General features: G+C 42.1%; 2 protein-coding genes across 2 annotated transcripts in view; one reads left to right on the top strand and one right to left on the bottom strand.

Moving 5' to 3' along the window:
* Positions 1-6,582, bottom strand: part of LOC135224255 (protein KRI1 homolog) — a 41,676-nt gene extending 35,094 nt beyond the window's left edge. Inside the window, exon 1 of the mRNA XM_064263104.1 lies at positions 6,343-6,582. Within this exon, the coding sequence (XP_064119174.1) occupies positions 6,343-6,582 (240 nt within the window). The remainder of the gene's footprint in view (positions 1-6,342) is intronic.
* The window catches only part of LOC135224007 (protein KRI1 homolog), a 314,387-nt gene that overhangs the window by 195,854 nt on the left and 100,695 nt on the right, over positions 1-17,838 (top strand). Inside the window, exon 4 of the mRNA XM_064262932.1 lies at positions 13,354-13,558. Coding sequence (XP_064119002.1) covers positions 13,354-13,558 — 205 coding nt within the window. The remainder of the gene's footprint in view (positions 1-13,353; positions 13,559-17,838) is intronic.

Genomic DNA, 17,838 nt, shown 5'->3' with positions numbered 1-17,838 from the left:
TGAATTTTTGAAAAATATACTTTACCTTCACTCCGCGCGCCGATTCGCGGCCGCAAGTCTCCGAAATACGTACATCGCATTATCCTAATATTTGCTCCTTTTCATATTAGCCGTTTTTATAGGGTTTCATATACAAAAATGTGCACAAATTTTATGAAGAATACAATAAAAAATAAGTGAAGGTTGTAGCTTTTCCATCTCCAAAAATATGTGCATATATATATATATAAAATTTCAACATTCGGTCAAATTTAATTCGTCTGAAATGGTCGAAATCTGCAATTTTAATTTAAAATCTTACAGTATCGTAATATTAAATCATTTGTCTTAATTTTGAAACAAATTGGAAGTCTCTAGAACAATATTTAGAATTACAGTGAATTTTTTAAAATAACATTTTTTTACGTCTGCGCGTTACGAATTCGTACATCATTTTGTGATAATATTTTTCCGGTGTTGCTTTTATTGTTTTACTATGATTATTATATCAAAAATGATTGCAATTTAGTGTACAAATACAACGAAAAAAAAGTAACTCGTTGGCTTTGACCGTTTTTTGCACAGCGTGATTTGAATACAATTATCTATGAATTTTTTTTTTCGCTACCATATCTCGCATTATTTACATATGATAATGATATTATTTTTCATTTCTGATGATTGCATACTGAACATCAGGAAATGACAAAAAATTAGCAAAAAATGAACTCTTAATCTTTAAAACAAAGCGCGCTGTGATTTTTTGAAAAAATTATTTTTTCCGCTTCCGCGCTCACTCCAAACCGGCGCCGGCATACAGGAGAGGTTTTGATTTTTAGGGCTTCGGCTTAAGAGGGTTAATAAAAATAATAATAATAATAATAATAATAATAATAATAATAATAATAATAATAATGATAATAAAACTTTAATTACAAAATTCATAATGGTCATATTTTAAAGAGATGAAAATGACCTTTCCATTTCACTTGTAAGGATAATTCCTCTTTCTTACTGAGATGAGAGAATTTTTATGGTAGATGCATGTGTTTATTATATTTTCAAATAATAATAATAATAATGATAATAATAATAATAGAAGTAGTAATAATACGATAACTAATTTCAAAAGAAAATTCTTCCCTTTGTCTTTTTCTGTATCAATTTCCCTAACTCAACTCGAGTGACACTCAGAGCTTAATGCCCATACAATGGTCAACGAATTAATGGTTTTATGTAATTCTCTCTCTCTCTCTCTCTCTCTCTCTCTCTCTCTTCTCTCTATCTCTCTCTATCTCTCTCTCTGCTTACTGAGATGAGGTAATTTTCATGGGACATGGTATGTAATAAGTTATCATTAATATTTTCCAATAATAATACTTATTAACTGTTAAGTACAAAATTCATATCTGAGTATTTTAAATACAACAATCATTCCATTTCTCTCTTTTAAATACTGTAAAGACAACTCTCTCTCTCTCTCTCTCTCTCTCTCTCTCTCTCTCTCTCTCTCTCTCTCTCTCTCTCTCTCTCTCCCACAAGATACTTGTCATACATTTGGTGTTGATATTTTCATTTCCTTTTATCTCTCGCTCTCAGCAAAAGAATTGATAGACAGACAAACATAATTGCACAGTCCTCTCTTTCTCTCTTCTCTGGAGAAATATATGTACGTGTTTATGGGAGGGGGAAAAAGTTGCCTACAGACGTTCATTTCAATCTATTGAAACCGTAAGGAGTTATCTCTCTCTCTCTCTCTCTCTCTCTCTCTCTCTCTCTCTCTCTCTCTCTCTCTCTCTCTCTTGTATTTTAATGAAAATATACAGTAATTTGTGAATACACAGTGTTGCACATGAAAAAAAGTAAATTAGTGATAATTTTAGAGATACGGCCCTAAGAAAATTGCAAATTAGTAGTGAAATGCTTTTCCCTGTGGACATGTTTTCAAGAACGTCGTTCCGGCTTACGATGATTTTCGGGTTACGACACGTCTTAAGAACGGAACCCCGTCGTAACCCGGGGAGGGGAAAGATAAAAAAAAATAAAAAAATAAAAAAAATATAAAACACCGGGGATCCGCCTGTATATATGTATATATATATATAATATATATATATATATATATATATATATATATATATATACTATATATACATATATACATATCATATATATATATATATATATATATATATATATATATGTATACATATATACCTATATATATATATATATATATAATATATATATATATATATATATATATATAATAGTATAGATATATATATGATATATATCTAATATATATATGATATATATATATATATATATATAATATATATATATATATATATATATATATATATATATATATATATATATATATATGTATATATATATATATATATATATATATAGATATATATATATATATATATATATATATATATATATATATATATATATATATATATATATATATATATATATATATATGTATATATCAAATCAGGCGTTGACTGAAGGAAACAGGCCAATCTACATAGTTTTTTATTCCAACGTTTCGTAATAACATTTATTACATCTTCTGGAATCTGTCAAATAAAATTAAAATAATATATAAAACAATCTTAAATTTACTAAAAATTAAAAATTGTAAAAAGACTAAAATTTACTAAAATATACAATTACAGAAAATTTAATTATTATTTAAAAAAGCTGGGAACCGCCAACCAACCTTAAGTTAAGAGAGAGAAAGACTGAATGATAGGAGACAACAAAAAAGGAGACACGTTAACTAAGGTTGCATTATAGGGCAAACACCAAACCCCCAAGAATTACCCATTTTAGAGTCATTACTCATTAAGCAGCTGGTTCCCCAGTTGAATACCCAAACCTCACCTCCATCCAACTGTACCTTAGTTAATGTGTCTCCTTTTTTGTTGTCTCCTATCATTCAGTCTTTCTCTCTCTTAACTTAAGGTTGGTTGGCGGTTCCAGCTTTTAAATAATAATTTTCTGTAATGTATATTTTAGTAAATTTTAGCCTTTTACAATTTTTTAATTTTTTAGTAAATTTAAGATTGTTTTATAATATTATTTTAATTAATTGACAGATTCCCAGAAGATGTAATAAATGTTATTAAGAAACGTTGGAATAAAAAACTATGTAGATTGGCCTGTTTCCTTCAGTCAACGCCTGATTTGATGTATTCCTCGGTCGTCACCTGCCTGCCCCTTGGTTGTATATATATATATATATATATATATATATATATATATATATATATATATTAATATATATAATATATATATATATATATATATATATATATATATATATATATATATATATATATATATATATATATATATGATATATATATATATATATATAGTATATATATATATATATATATATATATATATATATATATATATATATATATATATATATACATATATATATAATATATATAAATATATATATATATATATATATATATATATATATATATATTACATTTTTCTATTCTGGTACGAATACATAACTAAAAGGAATGCAGGTGAAACTTTACTTTTTGCATAAAATGAAAAACATAAAATGCATTAATAGATACAGATATTTAAAAACTTGTAATAAATATAAACCTAAATACAAAATAAATGCAGAATACTCACTCGTAATCCTGACTCTTCGTACTATTCTTGTTTTCTCCCTCCTCCATTGAAGAGTCTTGCATTTTTTTCCTATCAACATGACGAGGTACAGGTGGAGTAGGGAGACGCGCGCCCTTACTGCTGATGGGCAGCCGCCGAAGGCCGGCGGCCCACTACGCCCTCCGCTGTCTGTACGTCAGGCGCACTCCAATATACGACTGCATTGTGGTACTGGCGGGCACACTCCCCGAACCTGCAAAGAGCTATTTTGCAGGTGCGACAGAAGAACCGGGTGTCTCTCCTTCTGCCATTCATATGGCACACCCGGCACTGTTTCTGCCTGCGCCCTTGTAGGAGCTCCAGTGTGTGATCCCCTGGCTGCAGCTGACACACAGGGTCCGCTATCTGACGAGAAGTCATATGAGCAAGGGTGTCGGCAGCAGCGGCGTCGGCAGTAGGGGCGGCGGCAGCAGGGGTGGTAGCGGCAGCAGGGGCGGCGGTGGCAGCAGGGGCGGTTCGGCGGCAGCAGCAGGCGGCGGCAGCAGGGACGGCGGCGGCAGCAGGGACGGCGGTGGCGCAGCAGGCGGCGGGCGGCAGCAGCGGCGGGGCGGCGGCAGCAGCAGGCGCGGCTGGCGGTGGAAGCAGGGGCAGCGGCGGCGGCGGCAGCGGGTGGCGGTGGAGCAGGGGGCAGAGGCGGCAGCAGCGGTAGGAGCAGGACGACCGAAGTTGGTCCTCCTAACATCTGCCCTTTCCTCTAGGGGCAGATCTGCAGCTCGGGGCAGGGGGGGCAGTGATGGAAGGCCACTCGTCAGGATTAAAGTCGATGAGGGTATTCCCGGCTACCTCGAGAAACTGGATGTGGGACAACCTCCGGACGTCTGGATTGTAGTACCCACAGTAGAGGATGTAGGCATTCTGGAGGGCCAACTGAAGAATGTATTTGAAGAGCTTCTGTGTCCACCTCCTGGTTCTCCTGGCAAAAGGATAATACTGGATGAGTTGATCAAAGAGATCAACTCCTCCCATGTGCCTATTGTAGTGCCCAATGACGGTAGGCCGCTCGACACGAAACTCCTCATACATAACTCGGCCCTACCGACGTGTCTTCTTCCGCTGGACGATCTTCTTTTGGATGGGTCATAACTCGTAATCATGTGGACGAGTTGGACCCCCTTCCAACAGATGACGAAGACAGCTCCCTTCCGCCGCCACTCTGTCTCTCCTCTTGCCAGATATTGCGGCTGGCTAGCAAAACTCTTGAGGGGACATTCCGGGTTCGGGTGGACCCCCGCACCAACCTGAAGGGAGTTAACCACTGATGTGCACACCTGCTTCATACAGTTCCTGGGCCAGGGATACTGAGTTATAATAATTCCCGGCTACCTCGAGAAACTGGATGTGGGACAACCTCCGGACGTCTGGATTGTAGTACCCACAGTAGAGGATGTAGGCATTCTGGAGGGCCAACTGAAGAATGTATTTGAAGAGCTTCTGTGTCCACTCCTGGTTTTCTCCTGGCAAAACGGATAATACTGGATGAGTTGATCAAAGAGATCAACTCCTCCCATGTGCCTATTGTAGTGCCCAATGACGGTAGGCCGCTCGACACGAAACTCCTCATACATTACTCGGCCCTACCGACGTGTCTTCTTCCGCTGGACGATCTTCTTTTGGATGGGTCATGACTCGTAATCATGTGGACGAGTTGGACCCCCTTCCAACAGATGACGAAGACAGCTCCCTTCCGCCGCCACTCTGTCTCTCCTCTTGCCAGATATTGCGGCTGGCTAGCAAACCTCTTGAGGACATTCGGGGCCCCACGCACCAACTGAAGGGTACCACTGATGTGCACACCTGCTTCATACAGTTCCTGGGCCAGGGATACTGAGTTATAATAATTATCCATAAACAGGTAGTATCCCTGGTTACGGAAACGATCCACAAGACTGAACACATTGTCACGCATTGACGTATCCAGTGTTGGACTCCGTAATAAAAAAAGTTTCACTCCATATTTCTTCGGCTTCTTGGGATTATACACTTTAATGCTAAGACGTCCTTTGTAAGGCATCATCCCCTCATCCAAAGAAAGGTTCTTGCCAGGAACCACAAGAATTTTGCACCGTTCACGAGTGTACTCCAGCACTGGGCGGACTAAGATGAGGCGATCGGGGTTATTCCAGGGTATGGCCCTTCAGTTGAAGGCGTTGAAATACCTGTCCAACGCCAGGAAACTATCACGGGGCATAACGCCAGGCACATTGGGCGTACTACTTAAAAAAAAATTCCGCCTCCAATATTGCCTGACGTCGGCAGCAGGCATCATACCAAAAAAAATGTGGATCCCCAAAAAATGCGCCATGTCGGTGAGGTTGCAGCCCCGCCAGCGATACGACAATGTCGTCCATAGTTCGTCACCGCAGTACCGAGCATAGTCCGCCGTCTCTGCTACCAGTTATTCCAGCTATTCCCGCGTAAGGAACAGCTGAATGAACCCCAGAGCAGTGAGAGGAACAGATGCGGTGAGCCCAGGTGCTGCCGTGAATGGTTGCATGTTAGGTGGGGTGGGGTCCTCCGACCACCCCTCGTCGCTCTCGGGCGACCGACCTTCACCTTGGCTGGAGCGACGCTCTGACCCTTTACGTGCCTGTGCGCGCGCACACGCACATGCTCAGGCACGGTTTCACACACGAAACCCCCCACTGGCCCATCTCCCGCACTTAGGCCCTTGCTTTCTGTGTCGTCATCGGCGACAAAACTAGATGACGTTATCTCCTCCTTCTCCTCCTCCTTCTCAGATTCCCCCTCATACGCACTAAAACCACTAAATTTGAGCTCACTTTCAGGATGTGACCCTCGAATGGATATTGGGGGCAAATATTGTGGTCCTTGAACACTCGTCCACACGAGGCCGCACGGAACGGCGTTGAGGCTCGAGGTCATCTTGGGTACTTGGTCCCTCGCCAGCATCCAAGTCCAAAATACGTCTCACACAATCCCTCCCGAGGGGTAAAACGCGCCTTTCACGCTCCATACGACGTTGAGACATCTCTACGTACGTCTTGTACCACCACAAATACTCAAACTCTCGCAAAAGTTTGGCAAAACACGATTGCGGCAAAAAATCGCTCTCGGACGACGCGTCGCTGATGCTGGGCTGATGCAAGAAGGAGGCATTTCGCACATGCGCACCTGTGTCAAGCTTGTAAACAAAACAAAACAACAGCTTGATCCGTGAACTCCCAGCATCCCCCAAGGAGCGTGATTCAAAAGTTTTCGCCTAGTAGGCCTATAACTAATTTTCTGCAAATTTAAAAAAAAACTTTTTCGCCGACGTACCATACGTCCAATTGGCATATGACAGACAATTTTATTCGACATTTAATACGACCAATTGGCGTTAAAGGGCTAGGCTAACTTGTTAATGTTATTCAGTTTCTCTTAGTACTGAATTATCATGAGCCAATATGCATTGAACCCAGAGAATTAGCCAAAATTAATAATTACTATGCCGTATATGTGTAAGTATGCATACTGTGTAGTGTAGGGTACGCTACCCTATATGTAAAGATGGTAGTACTGATTACCCTAGTGTAGGCTAGGCTATATTCAAGATATGAATTTTTTGACATACGATGGGTTTTTCGGAACCTAACCACATCGTAAGTAGGAGAATACCTGTACTACACAGGTGCCGAGACATGTCAGGTGTTTCAACACCTACTGCTGACTCTGCTTGGTCAGGTCCCATTTGTCGTGTCTTGGACCTTAGGATCCTAACATGCAAGATAGCAGACACAGAATCCCCCTTTAAGCTTTCTTCTCATGGGGTTTGGCCTCAAAGGAGACTAGGGTATTCAGGGAGGAGAGCGATTGTTCTAAGTATATGAGTTCTGCTTACCCAGCCCATCGCACTCACACAATTGGCATTCATGCCATCAGATCAGTTAGGCATGGCTCATTTCATGGCTCATTTGCCTTAGCTATGCTTACTTGCTACTCCAGGCCCCATAAGAAGGATTTCAGAGAGTACATCAGCATCAGAGTTTCGTGCTAGGACCCACCTCCGTAGTGTCTTAACCACTTCCTTATTGTTAGAAGTAGCCACAAAAAGGCTTCTGGAAGAATCTAGGATGATTTTTGCTGTTGTGGCTTAAAGCATTATGAGAACATTATGGGAAGAGCTCTGTGAATTTTTGGACTGGCGCATAAAAACGTGAATGGAGGTACTGGAAAACTTCAACAAGTCGCTTCCCAATGTGACTGCCTCATTACAGTCTAATGCCTTCTGCCGAGACCTGTTTAAGGAATCTATTGTGACTCAAATAAAAGAACAAGCACGGCAACAAAATTGCACAGTGTATGCTGTACAGGGAAAAAATTTCATGAAACATAAAGCCAGAAATTTCTCCTTACCAAATCCTAAAAAGGCATGCTTTGATCAAAATTCATATAGGCCTCCATTCACTTCCAATAGCTCTCCTCATACACAGGTAGGTAGTCAGAAGGGACATCACCCTCAAAAGGAACAACAACCTGCACAGCAAAAAGCATATCCTTTTCACAAGGTCCACAAACCAGCTTATAGAGGAAAAGGAAAAGCAACACCTGGAATGACCCATTAAGGGAAAAAGCAGCAGAAGGGGGGAGGGGGGTATCCCAATATGAATTGTTGATCGGGGGTCGAATTAGAAAATTTTCACAAGGAATAGATGTCCTTCTCTTTTGGGGACATAGCCACTATTCTCAGCGGGCAGAGGTGGAAATGGTCTCACCCCCCTCCACCTTTGAAAGGGTCCTTTCAAAAACTGGACCCCTCTATGAAAGATTACATGCAGAAGGCCCTCTTAAAAGGAGCTATTGAGAAACATTCTTACATTCGTCACCAGGCACGTCTCTTCAGTGTTCCCAAAAAGGATTCTTCAGAGTGAAGGGTGATCCTCGACCAGTCAACATTGAACAAACACATTATTTCCCAAAGGTTTCTAATGACTACCATTGCCAAAGTACGTTCTGTCATTCCAAAAGGGACCTGGACAGTTTCTATAGATCTGAAAGATGCATATTGGCACGTCCCTATTGCCGTTCCCTTCCACCCTTTCCTTGGGTTCTGGATAGGAAAAAGTACATACAGATTCAAGGTCATGGCATTCATGGCTAAACATTGCCCCCCAGAGGAATCTGTACAAACTGGGTGATGGTAGTTGTTCGGGAACTTCAGGAAAAAGGAGTACATGTGATAGCTTATTTAGATAACTGGTTAGTCTGGGAGTCACAAGAAAAGAGTTCCTGAAAAACCTAGGAACAGTATTCAACAGACTCCAGTCAAAAGGCTTTCTAATAAATTGGAAAAAATCTTGCGTCACGCCCAGCAGACATTTTCAGTGGCTGGGAATGTGTTGGGACACAGTTCACAGCCTTTTTTATCTTCCCCTCAAAACTCAGAACAGAATAAGAAAAAACCTCAAAAGGTTCCTGACACAGCCCGTTGCTTCCAGACGGCAATTAGAGCGCATGGTGGGTCTGCTATAGTTTGCATCTATAACAGATCCAATACTCAGGTTGCAACTGAAAAACATGAAAAAATTTTGGATGACACAAGCAAGAAAAAGGATGCGAGACAAATCTCACAAAATCCATCAAAAACTTGGTGAGATACTTCGGCCATGGACACAGAAGGAATCTCTGGCAAAACAGGTCATCCGGACTCCTCCATGTATAAAAGTAACAATACACACAGATGCCTCGTTGACAGGTTGGGGAGGAAATTGGGAGGATCATCAGGTAGCGTGGAGGTGGTCAGCTACTCTAAGGAATTGTCTTATCAATTTCGTAGAGCTGATGGCTGTCTTTTTGTCTCTAAAGAAACTCAAACCTCCAGAACAGACATACATTCTGCTGGTCCTAGACAATACGACTGCAATGTCTTGTATAAAAAAATTGGTATCATGCTCACCTCCTCTCAATATGGTAATGGTAGCCATTCTTCGGATGGCACAGAAAAAGAAGTGGCATTTGTCTGTAATTCACCTTACAGGGTCTCTCTCAATGTAATAGCAGACTCTATCAAAGAATACAACAGCCTCAACAGAGTGGTCATTGGACAACTCCTCCTTTCAAATGATATACAACCTACTTCCACAACAGGAAGTGTACCTGTTTTCCATATAGTACAAGAATCACAAACTCCCATTATATGTGTCCCTGAATGTGGACAATCGAGCAATAGCGAAAGATGCCTTCCTGCAGGACTAGAACAACTAGAAGACTATATTTTTCCTCCATTGTCCCAGATTTCGAAGATTTTGAACAAGCTCCTAACCTTCAAAAGAACAGCTTTCCTAATAGCCCCAAATTGGCCAAACACCATTGGGAAAGCCTTTTACGCATTGGATTTTTTAAATATAATCTGCCGTGAAAACTACTCATCCAATATTGCTAGGTACCTAGTGCAAGAACTACTGACATCATCTATCCGGCAATACCAGTCCATATGGAGAATATGGTTAGATTATATCCAGAATGAGAGCCCAATCGAGATTTCTAAGGAAACACTAATGAATTTTCTTATACAACTCCTTGAAGACAAACATCTTGCAGTTACAACAATTAGTATAGCATCAAGGCTGCAAAAACAGAACCCTTGATTTATGGATTTGGGATTGATTCCAACATAGGAGTTGTCACTTCCCTTCTGTGGTCTTTTTCTTTACAGGGACCCGTTCCCGAAAGACTTCCAATTACTTGGTCCCTGAATAAGGTACTCAACTTTTACGTACTCCTCATTCAACGGACCTGACGTAACCACCACGTGCATGCTTCAAAAAGCAATCTTCCTGGTAGCATTAGCATGAGAAGCACATAATAGTGAATTGGGCTCTCTTAGACGGGGACGATATATCGCACAAACTGCTGATAACCAGTTATTGTTATCCCCTGGGCCATCATTCCTGGGCAAGAATGAGAATCCTTTAAAGAGGAAATCTATTCTTATAAGAAAACTCAATTTAGCAGACAAAACTATCATGCCCAGTTCAAGCATTTAAGGATTACCTAGTCGAGATTCAACTACTGATGAGAAACTTCTCAGTTGTACCATCACAGGAACCTCAGGTCAGCATTTGACTTTTGTTTAGGGCGCACATATCCTTGTGAAAATCATCAGACAGAGTTTTTTTTTCTAGACCTCATCTTGTTTCTCCCCAGTATTGGCAAAGAGGGTCGATGATTAGCATGGATCTTCTTCATATTAACCTTCAAAAGGCAGGTACCAATGTCTCAACTCTGTCTCAGGTGTGGTAATGAACTCTTGAATCATTCAGCATCTGTTGGTAGGTTTGAGTCCTTCATGATCCCCTGCCTTATGGACAGTTGATGATCCAGATCAATCATTACTACTTTATCCCATTAGCGTGTTGTTGTACCTTCAAGACGAAGTTTTTTTTCTTTTTTTTTTTTTTTTCAGTATTCACTCATCAGGGGAGAAGTGTCTAAGGATATGTCTTTCTCCTGGTTTTGCGAGATCAAGAGGAGGTTCTCTGCAGCTGGCAATGTCACCTTTATGCTTTCCACGAGAGCACACAGTACCAGTGGCTTAGGTCCTCCTCCTCACATTCCAAAGAATATGTCAGACTGGAAGATAATGATGTCTCATCAGGACCACATTTATGTATTTCTATCCTCTGGGTCTTTGCCCACAAGTCCTTGGAGCCCTTTTTTCTTTGAACCTGTGGTGGCTGCTCAACAAATTGTATTTTTTCTTACCCGGGTCCTTTAAGAGGACAAATTGCATCTCACCTAACGCGTGGGGTTCTAGAGGTGAGAAGGATTTGAGAGTGATTGGGCCTCTCCTCCTCCTTCTCTTGTCCTTTTACCTCTCTTTCTTTAATGTGTAATGTGATAAGTTTACACTCAAGCTTCTTGTCTATTTTTCTTGTTAGAATCATAGAAGCAATCCCACTCCTTCCTCTAGCAAGGGGAGGAAGGAGACTCTGGCAATAAGGCAAACCCTTCATGGATTTTGCATTAATGCCCCGCCCCGACTTAATATTCTTCCCAGCCATTTTCGTATAAGTTACGAAAGTGTGACTCTTGATCATGCAGTCCTTATACTCCAATCAATTTGTCAGAGGCAGGGCACTTCTCGCTCTTTCGACCAGGAGTAGCCTAGGTGTGCTGAACTCCAGTTAGTTCTAGAGCCTCACTCAGATTCCTCCCTCCAAAAAGTGTCTTCCTAATAGTGTAAAGGACTGAGGGTTTGTATATTGTATATCGTGTAGGAGCAATTAATTGTTTTTGAAAGTTAATTGTAAAGTTAGGAAAAACACAATGTACTTTAAAAAAAATTGTGAATTTTTGTGAAGTATTCTGTTATTTGTGGTGGCATTTCAGTTAATTATATTGTTTGCTGTGGTTAACTTGTTCGTGATTTTCTGACTGCTGACGGCAAAAATTACTCAATAATTTTCTTTATATAATTATTTCTTCGTGAAAACAATAATATAATATGATCATTTTAACTTTAATGTATAGTGGTATGAAAAATACCAGTGTGTCATAGCGATGCGTCATCAATATAGTGGTATGAAAATACAACATGGTGTTGTAGCGATATGTAATCACGAAGTATCAAAAATCCTTTTTCCCTGGACGCCATCCTCAAAATTTTACGACTCTTTCAATCTTCAAAGATTGATATGGTGAAATATATTATATAGTCATACTTATTGTTAAAATTCACAAGTTGAACTGCAAAACATTGTTATATTTTGACTTGTCATGTACATATATTTTTTTGCATTTTACGGAATGTTGTTTTGAAAATAATAGCTATTAGTGAACATATGATATTAATTGTCCCACTATTTTGTTATAGGTGATCTTAGTTATCTCACATTCATTTAACAGTATTATATTAATATTTCTTTAAATAAACTGTAATTAATGAATAACAATAATGAAAAACATAAAGGGAAAAAATGTTTTTGCTGCAGTAGTGATGTTTGTTTGATTATGCATCTGACCTCACATTTCCGAAATCTGGAAAATTCCGAAAACCGAAACATCGGAATGTGTGTGTACTGCACATTTTTTTAAACACGCACACAATGTCTACACATTTACTGATACCCGTTGGTGAAAGACTCAAATCACAGTATTTATTCCTGAGAGAGAGAGAGAGAGAGAGAGAGAGAGAGAGAGAGAGAGAGAGAGAGAGAGAGAGAGAGAGAGAGAGAGAGAGAGAGAATGATTTAGGACTCAAAGGCGTGTTATTTTTACAATTATTTTATTATCTTGGGATTCTTTTTTAATCTTGAGATTATCTATTCAATTTTCGAGATTAGTAAGAAAATTACCGTAACTTGACTAGCAGCAGTACACATCTGAATGACTCGGCCATTAGCATGCTAAACCACCAACCTTATGAACTGATGCTCTCAGAAAAGGAACTCGCCTGATACATGAGATACATGAGAAAACCACTGTTTATTGGTGAAAATTTGGGGGTCACATGATATGCGAGATCGCACGTTACTCGAGTATATACGTATACATGTACAAAACTTTTTTTTTATTATAAAAATGTCACTTTTCACCAACAACTTCAACTCTGTCAGTATTTGGAGAATTGTTTATACTTAGATGCTCAGCATGTTTGAGATCCTCCAATATTTTGCTTGAAATGATTCATTTATTTATTTTTTTCTATTTCAGCCCACCAACCCAGAATTTGATCGTGAGTTTTTGATGTCAATTGGGACAATTTACAAGCATAAGACTGGAGATGTGGATGTAAAAGATGTTCAGTTTTTCACTGGTGATTATAGAGTTGAGAAAGAGAAGGAAGAAAAGCCAATGACTTTGAAAGATTTTGAGCGTCATGTAATTGTAGAGCGCAAAGGAAAGTTTGAGGAAGATGGTAAGTAATTATATCTGCATTAGTTTTATAAGCTTACTGTGCATTTAGCTGGCAAAATATTTTTTAATTTACCGGTGGTAAATACTATGTGGTCTTTTGAGTTTGAAAAAAAGGTTTTTTTGCTTGTTGTATCCAATTACAGTATAAATATTGCTACTGTAGTACAGAATTTAAACATCGTCATGTACATCATTTGTATTTGAAATTGTTTACATTCTCTAAATCTCGGCTAATTTGAGTATTATCAATATCGTTATTGCCATTATTTGTAGTAAATTAATGAAGTTTGGTTGAAAACGTGCACATACTACTATTGTATTAGCATTAGGTGCGATTTTTCCAGTTCTGAACATCAGCCTCGGCTATAACCTGCAGCTTTAATTTACTGATACAGTGGTCCCCCAAATTTTTTGGGGGATGCGTACCAGAAACCCCTCCCCCCCCCCCCCCCCCCCCCCCCAACCCCCCCCCCCCATGCAAATAGTTGGAACCCCTATAAAAAATGCTTAAAACCTCATTTTTGTACATGAACTTCCCTGCCAGATATATACTTAGCTTAGGTCTCTGACGTCACGACAGAAAATTCAAAACTCGCGGCACACGCTACAGGTAGGTCAGGTGATCTACCTTACCCGCCGCTGGGAGGCGGGTGTAAGAACCAGTCCCCCTCCCCTTTCTTGTCAGATTATTTTCTGTCGCCGGCTACAACACCTGTTGTTCAGTCCTTACGATAGTTAAAATTCGTTCTCGTTGCCGACTCATTTGGATCTTTTGGTGAAGTAGCCTTTGTTTGTTGGCTTGGCAATACGCCTTTTTGGACTGTTTTTTGGATTTTTCTTTTGGATTTTCTCTTCACATATCTATAATCATGGATGATTATGAAGTTAGAAGAAAACCTAGTTTATTTAGGGTTTGTTCAGAGAAGGAATGTAAAGTTAGGCTTCCTAAAGCTGCATTAGATCCTCACTCGGTATGTGAGTCGTGTAGAGGGAATGAATGCTCTTTTATTAACCCTTGCAAAGAGTGTGAGAATTTGGATGAGGATGGTTGGAAGGCTCTCTCTTCTTATGTGAGAAAGTTAGAGAAGGATAGGGTGCGCAATGCTTCTTCAAAGAGTTCTAGTAGATCGAGGGTGAGTGAAGTTGACGCTGAGAATCCTGTAGTAGAAGTAGTTCCTTCTCCAGTTTCAGCCCCTGCGCCCAGCTTTGAACCCGAAGATTTTTCGTTTTTCGGGAAGTTGCTTCTTGGGAGAGCCTCGAGCAGGAGTAATTAAGGAGAGCCTCGCTCGCTCTCGACAAGGTAAGAGTGATGATAGTGCAAGTGATCAGTGCAGTGCCCCTAGTGCAGTGGAGGGTGCGTCTGACCGGCTCACTAACGCTTCCAGGCCTAGACCTCTTCCAGACTTCCCAGACCCAGTTGGGAGGAGGAAAGTCGAAAGCCGCAGGAATGGTTAGGGGAGAACCCCCCACCGGTCAGGCGTCCCCTCGGCAGTTCCTGTTGCTCGTTCCCAGGCTGCCTTGGATCGAACCAAGAAGGAGTTGTTGCGCCAGTGCTTCTCATCATCTTCGTCGCCTTCTCCTCAGCGTAGATGGAGCGCATCGGAGTCGTCTCGCCCTCTCAAGAGGCCCTGGGAAGGATCCTTGCGCCCTTCCTTCCAGCCCCGAATCCTTCGCGGAAGAGCCAGAAGTGGAACGCAAGAGAAAACCAAGATTTCGTCCGGTTACGCTTTCTCCTGTTTCGCTCTCAGACTTCGTCCCCTGTAGAGGAGTTTAAGAGATCTCCTGCGCGTATCCTGGCGGGTCTGCAGGCGCAGATTGCGGCTTTAGCGGAGTCTATTGCCGGGACTTCTCATTCGTCGGAAGGACGCCCTCACTTCCGGTGAAGAAGTCTAAGAACGTTCCTTCGGCTAAATCTCCTTTGGCTAGAAGAGCTTTTGAGCCTGTTAGTAGGAGGTCAGAAGTGCAGGCTGGAGCTCGGGATCTTTCTCCGAGTAGGCTCTCCTCTCGCCCAAGCAGTTGTGAGCATGTAAGTCGTAAGGAGCCAGACAGGCTCTCTCCTCAGGATTTCCGCTCCTCTTACAGTTAGGCGTCAAGAGCTTGACAGACGTCAAGAGCTCGTTTTCGTCAGAGAGCGAAGGAAGAGTCTTCGCCTGGTGGCCACTCTCCTTTTGACGGACGCTCGGAGCCTACGTAGGCATCAAGAGCCATAGTAGGCGCCAAGAGCCTGGTAGGCGGGCAACGGAAAGTTTTGTTTCTCCTCCGTTAGATCACTCCCCGATTGGATAGGCGCTCAGAGCCTTGTAAGCGCCGCGCTTCTGACAGGGATTCATCTGTGGATGTTTTCTCTCCCCGTGGCAGGCGTCAAGAGCCTGGCAGGCGTATTGAGGATGGCAGGCGCCAAGAGTCTAGCAGGCGCAGAGAGCCTGATAGGCGCTCTCCCTTATCCAGACGCTCTTCTGTGGAGTTAGAATCTGTTTCCGACAGACGGGCCTCCACTTGTAAGCGCTCTCCTAGTAGGCGCTCCCCAAGTAGGCGCTCTCCTAGCAGGCGCTTCCCACCAAGTAGGCTCTCTCCCTGGGAGGCGCTCTAAAGTAGGCGCTCTCCAACTAGGGAGGCGCTCTCCTAGTAGGCTCTCTCCTGGGAGAGGCGCTCTCAAAGTAGGCGCGCTCTCCTGGTAGGCGCTCCCCGTGTAAGCGCTCTCCCGGTGGTCGTTCTTCAGTAGGGGCGCTCTCCGAACAGGCGCTCTCCAAGGATTAGCTCTCCTCCGGGGGCACGCCTAGTAGGGGGGGCCCCGGAAGCGCCGGTTGGGCTAAAGGAGGTGGAATAGAGGTTGCAGGGTCAATTAGGGTAGAGCTTCTAGACGGTCATTAATCGAAGAATTTGTTGCTGATTCGGAGGAAGATTTGCCCAAGGAAGGATGCTTCGGTTTCTTCGTTAACTAAGAGACTTACAGACCTCCTCTTGCAAGATTTTGGGGAGTCTCTTCAATTTCGGCCGCTGCTCCTCCGTCTTCCTCCGTCCTTATTTTCAACGACCAATACGGCTAAGAAGTCTTCAGTCGTTAAGATGAAGCCTACAGTGTCTATGAAGAAGGCTATGAAGAACTTTGACGACTGGTTGCTTTCAAAAGAAGAGAAGGGCAAGGACAGTTTTTTTCTTTTCCCCCGTCCAAGCTGACGGGTTAAGATGGGGTTCTGGTACGAGTCAGGAGAGCCCTTGGGTCTAACTCTTCCCTCTTCTGCAGACTCGGACTTCTCTTCGTTGGTGAGCGATTCCACACGTCGCTCGGCGCTGAATTCTGCGAAGACGACGTGGGGTATGAGCGAGTTGGATCACCTTCTGAAGGGAAATGTTCCGAGTCTTAGAAGTTTTTAACTTTCTTGACTGGACCCTGGGAGTGTTGGCTAAGAGGACTCAAGAGCAAGACACTCTTTCGCCTGAGACCCCTCCACGCAGTTCTGTCTTGCATGGACAAGGCAGTGAGAGACGGTTCCGGGGAAATTGCTTCACTTTTTTGGTGCAGAGTGGTAAAGAAGAGGGCCGTTTTCTGCTCTTTTCTTACCAAGGCGGTTCTCACGCACAGAGAGCTTCCTTGCTGTATTCACAGCTTTCCCCGCAACTCTTCCCCAAGAAGACTATTAACGATATCTCCAGCTCGTTATCAGCAAAAGCGACGCAGGATATGCTAGCTCGCTCGGCTAGAATTCCGAAACCTTCGTTTCAGCAGAAGACGAAGAAAGAGGCTCAAAGTAGGCAAGAACCCTTTCGAGGAGGACCTTCGTCTCGCTCTTCTTCCTCCAGAGTCGAGACCACCTAGAAAGAGGAAGGACCTTCTCCCGGTCTATTAGGGCCAAGAAATAGTTCGGGTGTCCTCCAGACAACTGTGGGTGCCAGACTTCTGAACTTTGCAGATGTCTGGGCACGAAAAAAAAGGGGGCGGACAACTGGTCCCTCGCGATCATCAAGAGGGGATACCTCATTCCCTTTACTTCGAGACCACCCTTGACCACCACTCCAAGGGCACTGGTGGCCAAATACAAAGACCCACTAATGAATCAAGCCCTCGCTCTAGCGGTAGAGCTGATGTTAGAGAAAGAGGCAATAGAGATGGTTCAGGACCCTCTTTCAGCGGGGTTCTACAACCGTCTGTTCCTAGTTCCCAAGAACTCAGGAGGATGGAGACCGGTTCTGGACGTAAGCGCCCTGAATGTCTTTGTGAAGAAGAGGAAGTTCGCTATGGAGACGACGTCATCAGTCTTAGCAGCTCTTCGTCCCGGGGAC

Source organism: Macrobrachium nipponense, chromosome 10, assembly GCF_015104395.2.
Source record: "Macrobrachium nipponense isolate FS-2020 chromosome 10, ASM1510439v2, whole genome shotgun sequence".
In the NCBI taxonomy this organism is placed as follows: domain Eukaryota; kingdom Metazoa; phylum Arthropoda; class Malacostraca; order Decapoda; family Palaemonidae; genus Macrobrachium; species Macrobrachium nipponense.
Note: the sequence above shows the minus strand (reverse complement) of the source record. Positions and strands in the feature narration are given on the sequence as shown.